This window comes from Lutra lutra, chromosome 13 (genome assembly GCF_902655055.1).
Source record: "Lutra lutra chromosome 13, mLutLut1.2, whole genome shotgun sequence".
Taxonomy (NCBI): domain Eukaryota; kingdom Metazoa; phylum Chordata; class Mammalia; order Carnivora; family Mustelidae; genus Lutra; species Lutra lutra.
In genome coordinates, this window is record NC_062290.1 from 7,433,545 (window position 1) to 7,445,896 (window position 12,352).

Genomic DNA, 12,352 nt, shown 5'->3' on the forward strand with positions numbered 1-12,352 from the left:
TGGCTGTACAAAGCAGGACCGTTAACAGGCGGGTGTGTCCAACTGCTTAATTATCCAGAATAAAAAGGTCCTTTGTCAAACAAGCATCTGTTGCTCTCGACACACCTGACAGCCACATTAGGCAAGGATGACTAGACTGAAATTGTGCGTGTCTCTCCTGTAAGAATGTACAACTCATTTACATATGGGCCACATCGTGGACCCACGGCAGGGGTTTGTTTAGCTTATCAAAATGGATTAATGGGACTACATTTGTGGCCGATAAACAAATATCACTTGAAAGGAGGCTGTGAAGGAACTGAACTAACCAAATTACTCCCAAACATAAACAAAGCCCAGAAACCACTGCTAGATGAATGGGAACACCTCAGATGTACACACAAACCTTATGCTGGTCTCAAACGAAACCCACAAGTGAAGCCTGCAAAGACACTACCCTCAGGGATGACTCTTGCTTTGCCGAAATGTTGGAAAGCTACCAGAACACTCTGAATGCATCAGTGGGTTTAAATGATCTGTTTAGCAGAATTTGGCAGGAGGGTTCTACTCCTCAAACATGCTTTAACATTCTAATTGATCTGCCATTAAGTCAGGTCTTCAGAATTAATCAGTTAAAATGCCTCTGGAAAAATACTTAGGAGTTGGGTTCTCTTATGGCCTCAGCAGAAAGAGAGAGAATGCTTTCTGATTTCGGTGTCGGAGAGAGAAGGGATTCCTGTCCATTGTTACTAGAAGGTGTAGATCAAATACAATCGATGGAGAATCCCAAAGACTTTGCCATTCAGATCCACAGTCTGTAGCTTGTCATGTGGGAGCCCCATCGTCATGATATTGCAAGGTAATATGCACAAAGTAGTGACATCGTGGACTTTGGACTCAGATAAACCTGGGTTTGATTTCAGGCTCTTCCCCTTACCGGCTATGTGGTTTTCAGCAAGTTATGTAATCCTTTTGTGTTATGTTATGTTACGTTGTGTTGTGTTATGTTTTGTTATGTGTTAGGTTGTTACGTTATGTTGTGTTATGCTATGTTATGTTGTTATGTAATCCATTTGTGCCTCAGTTTCCTCCTTTGTTAAGTGGAAATAAGAGTGCTGCCATTAATGGGAGTCTTCTGAGGATTAAATTGAGGTGTGTTTCAAGAACTTAGTGTATTGCATGGCACTGGAAAAGACTTCTCAGATGAGAGACCAAATTGTGGCTGTGAGTTTTTGACGCAGTCTCTGCCAGGGATGGGACTGAGACCCTCTCAAGCCATGAGGCCTTGGCAAGGGCAGCCTCCTACTCATAACGGAGGAAGACAATGAAATCGTAGGAGGATGAAGTTGTGTCTGTCAAGGAGAGATGGAGAGACTGAGTTCTTATCCATTGGCATGAGCCTGTGAGATGGGGATGAGGGGCAGTTACTGCTGAGTAAACAGAAGATGTTCTGGGGGCAGTTACTGGTTGTCCTGGATTGGGCTTTCTGTGGCAGCTTTGAGGTGGCATAGAGCCAAGGGTGGTAGAAAGCTCTCCGTGACTTTCTCACTTGAAGTTACAAAGCCATCATTTTCCTTCCATCTCATTTTCCCCAGTTTCTCCTGCAAAGGTTGCTCCTGTAAAACAGTGGGGGGCCCTTTCCTTCTTTTTCATTCCAAAAAGGTCTCCAGTTTGCTTTTCTTTACTCTCTTCTCTCCTATCTATGCAGTGTCTATTCTGAAATTCAGGGCTCCCCACTTACTTGGTCTAGTTGTTTAGTGCATGAGCTTTGTTGGTATATCTGAACCCTCCTTTCCGACCTCCAGCTGTTTGACCTTGGTTATGTATGACCTGACATCTCTTGGTGTCCATCGACTCACCCACAAAATGAGGAGAATCATAGTGGTTGCACGTTTCCCTTAGTAAAGTGGTCAAAACTTGGGTATATCTCTTCTGTATAAAAGAAGCGAATGAGTATAAATGTTACCAAGACTGTCTTAAACCCAAAATGTAATTTTTCCATTTTCAATCTGGGTGTATAAGACAAAATCTTTGGTTATCCCGAAAAGTATCATGAACTCACATGCCTTTAGAGGCCGGGCAACTGAAGGAGTATTGCCCTTTATTTCTATAAAACACATAATGTAGGCTCAACTTTTCTAAATTTTCATATTTTTTTCTAAGAATCTGGAAATTTTGTTTAACATGGAGATTTCCAATTTTTAAATATTGGCAATTAAGAATTTTAATTTGTAGTAACTCTGAGCCAGAGCCTGTCTGTGGAGTCTCATATAGTCCATGAGAGACCAGTTTTCAAATCTGTGCCTTTTATCTTCTGATGATCTCTCTCCGGTTTATTGAGAATTCTTAGGAATTGCTTTGAAAGTATATTTAATTTTTCTTTAAAGATTTATTTATTTATTTTGTGGGGGGACGGGCAAAGGGGGGGCGGGGAGAGAGAGCGTCTTAAGCAGATCCAGCATTGAGCATGGGGCCCGACGTGGGGCTCGATCTCACGGCTCTGAGATCATGCCGTGAGTTGAAACCAAGGGTCTGGCACTTAACCAGTCACCTAGGGCCCCCAAGGATATTTAATTTTTAAAGAGATTTTTATATTCTTGCATATATGAGGTCTAAAATAGTACATGTCAAGGTATGGGTCATATACCAAAAAGGGTGTGTATACTAGTCTGCAAAACAAGGTACAGGCACAGGAGAAAGCCTCGATAAGATTCCCAGCGAGCGTTGGGAGAAATAGGAGGGAGTTTTAGGGTAGTGACTTCACTCTAAGAAACACCCACCCTCGAATGCGAATGCCCGTAATTGGCAACCTGTCTTCGTTTATATACTAAACAGATTTCAAAGCCTCCACCTAGTTTGGAGTTGGGAAGAGAGGCTAAGAAAACCTCCGTGAAGATGGCATCCAACATCTGGTTCATGCTTCGTTCTCTAGAAAGAGTGCTTGCTAATCCCCTCACTTTCGCTAACAGCCCCTTTGCCGTAGCACAGAAGACGTTGATGTCTACAAGCATGTGATCAATCAAAGGGCATTGGCTTTGGCTCTCATTTTTGGGAGGGTGTATTTTTCCCTCTGAGATAGAATAAAGGGAGAGGCACAGATAGGGTTCCTAATGTGTTTATCCCTTTCCCAAAGTTTGAGAACCAGGGTGCTTCAGTTCATCTTAACTAGGTGAGAATGTTATGTAGCGGATCCTGTCATTCTCAAACATTTTCAGGCATGTTCATGGTCTTAATGCTGCAAAAGGGATATGTGTGTGTGTGTGTGTGTGTTTGCTTGGAGATAAATGGTACAGTTTTTAAAAGGAGCCATCGTTTGGGAGATTTCACATAAAAATCTGAACTTTCAGCCTCGTTTGGAAAATTGGGAGACCTGGCACCTACAGCTTAGCCTTCCCACAAATTCTCAACTTCTTGGAGCTGAACGTTAGTAGCTGACCCAAATGAATGGGGTGGTGGCTACAGTCTCTGTCACTTCCCCCTTTATAAGCTTCCAACCACCTTCAGTCTGTGTGCCCAGGGTCCCTCATCTGTAAATGGAGGAAGTAAACCCTCCCAGTCATACTGGGTTGTTGAATGGATTAATTTGCTCACACGTTAACGTGTAGAGCATTTGGGGAATCCTTAGCTCTTGGGATCAGGCCTAGTCCCATGGCTGTTCCTGTCACCGTGAGTGAGTCTCCATCTCTCTGGGTTTTAGTTTCCTCGTTTATAAAACAAGAAGACTGGATGAGATGTCCTCAGAGGTCTGCTTCTGAAATCAAATGAGATGATAGAAAAGGTTTGGGGGGAAAATTGGAAGAGGGCACACTGTGACAAAAGATGACGAGGGGCTTAATTTTCTACTTGGAAGAACTGGATACTCCTCCAGAATATTTCTTAGGGAAAATTAATGTTCACCATACTGTTCACAGATTTAAACCATAATGCAGTATTTTTATCAAGCTACCAATTAAATATTGTGTCCTCAAACCCCCAGGAAAGAAAATTAGAATTCTGGGCCCTGCTCAGTAACAAAGAAATTAATATTTATTCCATTGACTATTTAAATAGCAAAAGGGAATGTTGAGACCAGGAGGTCTGAGAAAGAGACCTGTTAGAGGACATGCTGCAGAATTTACCCTGAGTTCACAGGTCAAGCACATACGAACTAAAAAATGTGCCAGGTTGAACTTTCAAGGGAAAGGGTAAAATTTTGTCTTTGCTTACAAGTCTCATTTTTCTAAGAGCAGTCCTCTCCGTCTTCAAAATACTAAACGTTGTTGGTCTTTGGCTACCTTTGTGTAAAACCAAGGTTGATTTTCCTATCAGTCATACCAAAGGCAGAGCAAATTAGTGAGCCTGACTGATACCTTGGTTAAATTTTTGGATAGACATTCCTTTTTTTTTTTTTTTTAGATCACAGCATAGTAAGTTTGAGAGTTCGAAAGGATGTTTGAAATAATTTATTCTAAATTGTACAACTTTGATAACATCCAAAAAAGTGTCTAGAAGATAACATTTTATGACATATTTATATCCAGTTAGGGTTTGTGTACTGAAAATTGAGTATCTGGAAATAATTTTGGACTATAGTTTATAATATGATCAAACCAATTTATAATGGATGAGACCTAAGGAAGGTAGATTTCAATGAAGTTCAACTTTTATAGCCCCAGAATGAGAGGTGCTAAATGGGTTTGTTTTTTTTTTTAATGTGATTTGGTCATTTTCTACATTTATTTAAAAAGTGGTCAGACTCTAACCACGCACGGAAGATCAGGGTGGTGTGTTGTCGTAAGAAGTACACTCGAGAGTTGAAAGTTACTCCCGGTGGTAGAGAACATTAGGAACAACGCGAGGCACGCGTTGACCACTTTATCTCTGTTTTGCTACATTTCAGAGACCATCATGCAGACATCAGAGACCGGGTCGGACACAGGTTCGACAGTGACCTTACAGACATCTGTGGCCAGTCAGGCAGCAGTGCCTACCCAGGTGGTGCAGCAGGTACCCGTCCAACAACAGGTAAGGAGCTGCTGTCGTCAGGGAGAATGCTGTGCCTCTCCCTGGGCTGTCTGTCCCTCAGGGGCGTTCTGGCACCGGGGGCACAGATAGACGGAGCTCAGCTTACAGGTTAATTCAGCAAATGTTTCTTGAGCCCTTTCTGGATGTGGCAGATTCTGCTCGTGCTGGGCTGTAGGGATGCAAAGAAAAGTGTCCACACCATGATCCCTATTCTGAAAGCGTCTCTTGACTCCTGAAGAACACCTTTGTTTCTGCCTTGACCGTTCATCCTCCTCCGTAGGTTCTTCTCTTCTCCCCTCTCTTAACTCTTTACCACCTCTCCCTTTCTCTTTCGTACTGAGATCTCAGCAATCATAGTTGCCAAAAATTGGCTTATAAGAAGTAGTGCACAAAAATGAGAATTTGTCTATACCCTCCAGGCAAGGATTTTGCCTTTGTGATGATTTAGAAAATGCCTGGGTACTTTGGTGACTAGAAAAATACTGTTGAATGAAAATCAAATTATCTTAAAGGTCTAGAGATCTGACTCATCCCATTTTAAAAATTGAGAATGAATTCATCGTCACATGTTTACTACAGAGCTTATTCATGCTCAGGACACTTGGCTTGTTTTGGAAAGATACTGACAAAGTAATGCCAGTTCATGGTTCTAGAGTGTGGATTGGGAACACCTTGGTCTGTCATTTCTTCCAAAGAGCGGTGAGAAAATAAAGGGGAAAGATCATACAGAGCATTATCTTGAGACTTGCGATTTGCCTGCAATTTCTTAGTATCAAGGAGAATCTTTAGCAAACATTGCTCTTAAAATTATAGGAAAGCAGCTAGGGAAAGGGATAGTTTTCCCTAAGTGGTAGACAGAGGTATTTAAGATTAAATTCTTTTTAGGAGATAGAAGTGGGGTGGACAGGGAGAGTGCTGGTATCTAGGAAAAGCTTTTGAAAAATTTACCTGTATGTTCCTTTTCGCAACAATCATGTTTTATTTCCTGATTATCTTACCTTTTTGTTTCTTTCTGAAGCTATTAATGTTTTTTGAAGTTGTTGAAATTTTTTTCTTTACTGTACATAGTCTGTTTCCATTCAAGCTACTTTGTTCTTTGTTTTGTTTTGGGGGTTTTTTTGTTTGTTTGTTTTGTCTTAGTTTTTTTTTTTTTTTTTTTTTTTTTTTTTGGTCTCCTTTCATTCTTGAAGTTTTTCTTTGCTGTCTGATACTCTTTGGCTCTTTGTCCATATTTAAAGCATGAGGATAAACAGCTGATGTGAATGCATGGGTGGGTCTTATTGACTTCAACGTAGGGTCATCTGACTGGGCTTTTTAACTGGGTTCCCTCTGGTGTTCAGTATCTCAGTTTTCTCTCTTGGGCTGTGATAATTTTAAAGACGACTCCTGCAGCCTCCTGTTCAGAGGGGGAATACTTGTCTGCCTGAGAGCTGAGTAGGGGAAGAAGATTGGGTATTTCTTGTCTTAATTCACTTAATCCTTTTTTTCGTATGGTATCAGCTGTGGTTGGTCGTCTTCTGTGCAGAGATTAAACCGAAGAATAAATCCCCAAACCATCATCGAAGTTCCGGAAGGCACCCATCTCACTGTGTGCAATGGGTGGAGAGACTCTGATTCCTGATTAAATAATGTCACTTTTTGTATTAAATACATAACCTTTTATAAAAAACAAAAATTGCTACTAGAAGCAGAAAATCAGTATCACCAGCATAAATAGAAAAATCATACATATGCACACTCACCTTGTTCCTTGTCCTCATAAAAAGTAATCTAATGTGCACGTGGACCCCACTTTGGGAAACGCTGCATTCTGCCCCGTGGCTCGTTCCCAACGGGCGTATTTTTCAGCTCCTCAAGTTAACTCTTTTCTCTAGGTCATTCAAGGCAAGTGATGCTTTACATCCCCTCACACCAAGCAAAGAAGGTGAGAACTCTTGTTTTCCTTTCTTCCCTTTTTCAAACTAGAAAATTGTCACATTTGATGCTTTCTATGCTTTTTTTTTTTTTTTGAGAGAGAGAGTGCACACACCTGAGAGTGCAGGGGAGGGAAGGGGCAGGGGCAAGAGAGAAAGAGACAGAATCTTAAGCAGGCTCCATGCCCAGTGTCCTGGAGCCAGCCCATCAAGGTGGGGCTCCATCTCAGGACCCTGAGATCATGACCTGAGCTGAGACCAAGGGTGAGACACTTAACTGAGCCCCCCAGGTGCCTCTCTCTAGTGCATTCTCACAGGGTCTCTGTAAATATACTTTCTACAACTGATAAGATTATTGCTGAAGTAATTTCTTACTGCCCTTCAGTTCCCTATAATCTCTGTATTGTTAATGTGCTGATGTCATCTTGAGTTTTCAAACCGTAGTGGGATCTTCTAGCCTTTGTCACTGACCCAGGATGAATATCGAAATCATAGCATTGATGTCAAAAGTACTTCCTTCTTTTGGTTCAACTTCTATTGTGTCCTTGCTTTGGCCACTCTGATGTGAAGAGATCTATAGCTAAAATTTTTTAAGTCGAGGCATGTGATATTATATTGATTAGAAAGTTGAAATACGAGAACATTTTAAGATCTAATATGTAGTTTTGTTTAAGATCTAATATGTAGTTTTGTTTCCACAAAGCACGAAGGTTCTAATCTCGCTGAGTAATCAGTACCAAATACAATGTTGATTCTAAAATGATTTCTGTGTTTTTTCATTTATTCCATGTGAGCTCAAGAATCAACCTTCCACCTTTCCTTAGACAGTCTGGTTCAGGATTAGAGAATTCTGAGCAGTGATTACAGGGTCTTGTTGTATTAGATTTCTTACCTTCTATAATTTTTCATCATTTCCCCGAACACCATAGAGTCTGAGCTTCCAAATATAGACATGGTTGCTCAATTCAATAAAATCTATAAAATTATTCAAATTCAATATTGATTAGATATTAGAATTGTGATATTACTCATCATCATCTTTAGAAGAGACTTTTTAGACGGATGGTCTCTATAGACTATGGCTGGAAACCAGCTCTTCCCCCTTGCCTTCCCTCTGCCTTGAGTCATTTGTTAGAGTTTCTTGTAGATTATTCTTCAAGTTGGTCATTTGATGCCTAAATCCGAGAGGTCTTTGACCCCACTTGCCCTAAAACTGAGTTAAAAATCCAGGAGAGGGAAGGAGGAGAATGTCTTCCACTATTCCCTTCTCTCCCACAGCCGTCCAGTCTAGATTGTTTTCAAAGCAGAACCTAAAGTCAGAACTTTTACTCCTTGTTGTAATCTTGGGCTTCGGATAGTCCATGATTCCTAAACCACTTAGAACCAGGGCTCTAAGACTTTCTTCTCCCTTTCATGTTCCCCAGTTTTAACTGCCCCTCCGAGTACAGTTCGTACTTTCTCTACAGTCCCTGCCCGTCTTCCCCCTTCCTTAGAAAAAGGCACACATCTTTTCTGTCAACATTGGCAACTGTGTTATCCCTATACCACGTCTTGTAAACATGACATCCCAGATACAGCGGAGCCCTGGGGTTGAGGGGCTTCGGTTTGAATTCAAAGAAAAATATCTTTTGTCAAGTTACTGTCAACTTTGTTTGAGTTCTTTTATTACCAGACACTATGGTCTTTACCTTTTCCTGTGCAGGGACTCTCTTTCTAGCAGGTCTTTAGTATGTAAGTGGGACATTGAAACCTCTTTTTTTTTATGTGATTAAAAATTCATTTCAAAATTATAGGCAGGTAAGAATCTTAATTTTTCTGTAAGTCATCTATCTGGGCAGTGACTGTTATATATAATATGAGATACAGAGATGAGTAGAATAGCTATATTCTAGCTATATTGTTTCCTTTTGGTGAGTATCAATCTATCACATATTTAACATTTTCATATAAGTTATGGTACATCCTGGCACGTGAGCAGATTATCCCTGTGGTCCAAGGGACAAATGACATTTTGTTTGGGAAACGGAGTCAATCGAAGTTGCCAATTAGGTTCTAGGCAAAGGGCAGTCTTCAAGAAGATTACCCTTCAAGAAGGATAAATGTTAAATGAATCCCAGTGGATCTATTTTTTATGGGTATCTTTCGGAAACAGATTTTAGGAAAGGAACTTAAACATGGGTACTCCTGAAATCCTCATGTGATACCACGGTTGTGATGAGGGGTCATTTTTATGCTTACTTCTATTTGCCATATTCCCGTGATACCTGTCATATATTGCCACAACCAGAAAGAAACTGTGATGATTAGCAGTATACCCATGAGAAAGTTCTTGTGGTGGAAGCAGTGAATAGTGATTAAGGGGGAAAAAAGATTGCCTATAGTATGTTAAATCCATAAGAGAATGTAATATTGGCTTGAAATTTGATCTGTAATATTTTAAATGGGTCCCTTTGCTAGTTTGGAGAGCCAAGCCTAAAGTAGTCTATGCCATTTGTTCTGTCTTTATCTGTCTTTTCTGTTCAGGGTCAAGAGATTTGCTTTCTGTGCACCCTAGCTTTGATGGACATGAATAGAATTCTTTTCATTTGAGACCATTATCTTATATAATCAACAGAAACAAAGACATTTTTCTGTGGTTCGCTCTTATTTGGGACTTGATTCCCATTGGCTTGCTTCCCAAAGGGGACACTATTCTCCTAATTAAGATTGTGGCAGACATCCTAAAAGATGGGGTTACCCTTTAAAATGAATTCCTGTTGAATGTCTTTTTTGTAGAAAAACAAAAGATAATGATTTTAGCTCTTGTAGAGCATATTTATTTTATTTTTTTAGAGCCAGAATTGCTGATTTTTTATATCTGATATGAAAAGGTGTTTCGAAGGAACATTGCTAATTTACAATTGAAATAAATTTTGCTGTGCCAATCCAAAAATGTAGGCCTTTTAGTCGAACATCTCTACTGAATATTTATAAAAAAAAAAAATAAGAGCTCTACTATTTAAATGGTTGAGTAATCATATGCAGTGATTCTCTGTTAAGTGATTTGAAAAATACTTTTCTTGTCTGGTGTTAGATTGTTGCGATCAGTTGAGGATAAGGTAGCTGCTGAGGGATATGGCCGGCACTGTGTTAAATGCCAGGGTCTCAAAGGTGGTTTGACATGGTGCCTGATTGAGGAAAGCCAAATTTTGAGGGAGATAGATGTTATTATAGGATTGGGTGCAAAGCACCCCAAGAATAACAGTGGAGATTGTTCTTGGGAGGGAGGGTCTGTAATGTCTTCACGGTGGGTATGACCTTTGAGCCACGTGCTCAAGGAAAAGTTGGAGGTCTTAAGAAAAACAAACTGGAAGAGGGTGTATTTCTGAGAGGGAAAAGCATGGAAGAGCTCAAGGGAAACCAGGGAGTCTGTTCTGGGTGGTGAAGGGTGAGAAGGGAGGGATGTAGAAGAACCTCTTATAGGAAGTTGAGTCAGATGAGCCATTTATGGTGTCTTTGCCTCTGTTCCTCCCCTCGTATTTTCATTCTTTACCTTCTTCAGTTGAAATCTCTCATGGTCTGGTCCCCACTGCAAGTTTTCTTGAGAGACACATCTGTCCTTGTCTACCATTTCCCTTTTATCCATCCACTTCTTCACTCTGTGAAATTTGGGTGCTACCCATATAGCTGTGGAGACTGTGCCCTTTGGACAGAACCAAATCCAACAATATTCTCTAGGATCTTTCTGGATTTTTCTTTGACACTTGATACTGTTTGACTATCCTATATCTCTCTTGTTCTATGACTTTTGGGCTGGTTTCCCTTTTATTTCTTGGAGGGCCACCTCATCAAGGAAATCAGGTTTCATAGAGGTGGAGAGACTGATATTCATAGTTAGAAAATACAGGTTCAAATCCTGGCCCTAGCTCTTTTCTGGCTATATGCTCTTGGGCAAATTACTAAGCTTTCCTGAGACTAAATTTCCTCATGTATAAAATGGGGATAATAATATCTAGCTTATGCTTGGCTACAAATATTAAATGATGTGTTCATTAAATAAGGTAGTACCTGGTATTTTATAATAAGTCATCAATAAATTTATTATTATTATTATTATTATTATTACTTTTACTATTTTTGTTTTCCTTGTTCTTAGTAGTATTATTGGACTCCTCTAATTTGGGGATTTTTTTTACCCCCTTTCCTATAAGGTTTGGCCTTTGGTCTTCTTTTTTTGCCCTCATTGTCAGGTGATCCTTCCTCTACGGTTACTTTGGTTTTAAAAACCTGTTGCTTTCATTTTCTTCAGTAAGCATGGACCTCTGATCCTTCTTCGTGTTATTCTGGCTTATGAGTTAGGGAGGCTCAGGCTCTAGATCAGAACGGAGACCACGTGGTCTGACCTATGGGGCAGTACTGGCATTCTCTACACATGTCAGTAGGTACCCATTACAGTTGCCATAGCGATTAGAGAAAATGCCAGAGGAATTCTCAGTAAATATTAGGAATACCTCCAGTATTTTACTCAGTTCATGAAATATGATAATTTTAGATCCGGGGCGCCTGGGTGGCTCAGTGGGTTAAAGCCTCTGCCTTCGGCTCAGGTCATGATCCCAGGGTTCTGGGATCGAGCCCTGCATCAGGCTCTCTGCTCCACAGGGAGCCTGCTTCCTCCTCTCACTCTGCCTGCCTCTCTGCCTACTCGTGATCTCTGTCTGTCAAATAAATAAATAAAATCTATAAAATAATAATAATAAAGTAGGCAGAGAGGCAGGCAGAGAGAGAGAGAGAGAGAGAGAGAGGGAAGCAAGCTCTCCATTGAGCAGAGAGCCTGACGTGGGACTTGATCCCAGGACCCCGAGACCACGACCCGAACCGAAGGCAGTGGCCCAATCCACTGAGCCACCCAGACGCCCCAATAATAATAATTTTAGATCAAATGTGGTATCGTGGTAGGATATAAGAGTTTAGGAAATGAAGGTAAGAATGTTATTTTAATATTTTAGCTAGCCTGATTGGAATTTGGGTTTCTAGTTGGAAGAGACTTAAATTATTAATTTATTGCAACTATCCCAAAAGACCTTCCAGAGTTGAATTGCAGAAAATTTTCTTCTAAAGTACATCACTTAGTTGTATAGACTAATTTTAGTTGATTCCATAATTTTATTCCTAGGGATATATGATGTTTCCTGTGAATATCTAATTTGCTTATCAAACCCATCAATTCCAACATCAGGATCTTTTTTTTTTTTTACTTGAAGAGTTCAATTTGTCCTATAAAATGTTTCCCATGAGTAGAAAGTTGAAAACTTTAAGATAATTGGCACTTAATATTTCCATATAATTTGAACAAGCTGGAACATAATTTAAACAGAGCACTGGTCCTCTTTACCAAAGCAAATCAGAGGAATTCTTTATCTGTGCTAAAAATGCACTTTCCGTGTAATAGATCTCAACATAGCTGAGCCTACTTGCCA

General features: G+C 40.2%; 1 protein-coding gene across 9 annotated transcripts in view; it reads left to right on the forward strand.

Annotated features, from left to right (window-relative positions):
- Positions 1 to 12,352, forward strand: part of RFX3 (regulatory factor X3) — a 290,084-nt gene that overhangs the window by 124,614 nt on the left and 153,118 nt on the right. For 7 of the 9 annotated variants that reach the window (XM_047699486.1, XM_047699480.1, XM_047699483.1 and 4 more), the window contains one exon: positions 4,859 to 4,983. In XM_047699486.1, the coding sequence (XP_047555442.1) occupies positions 4,867 to 4,983 (117 nt within the window). In that variant the 5' untranslated portion in view covers positions 4,859 to 4,866. Of the gene's footprint in view, positions 1 to 3,664; positions 3,670 to 4,856; positions 4,984 to 12,352 lie in introns of those variants that run through there. The other 2 variants (XM_047699485.1, XM_047699481.1) reach the window with 2 other exon arrangements.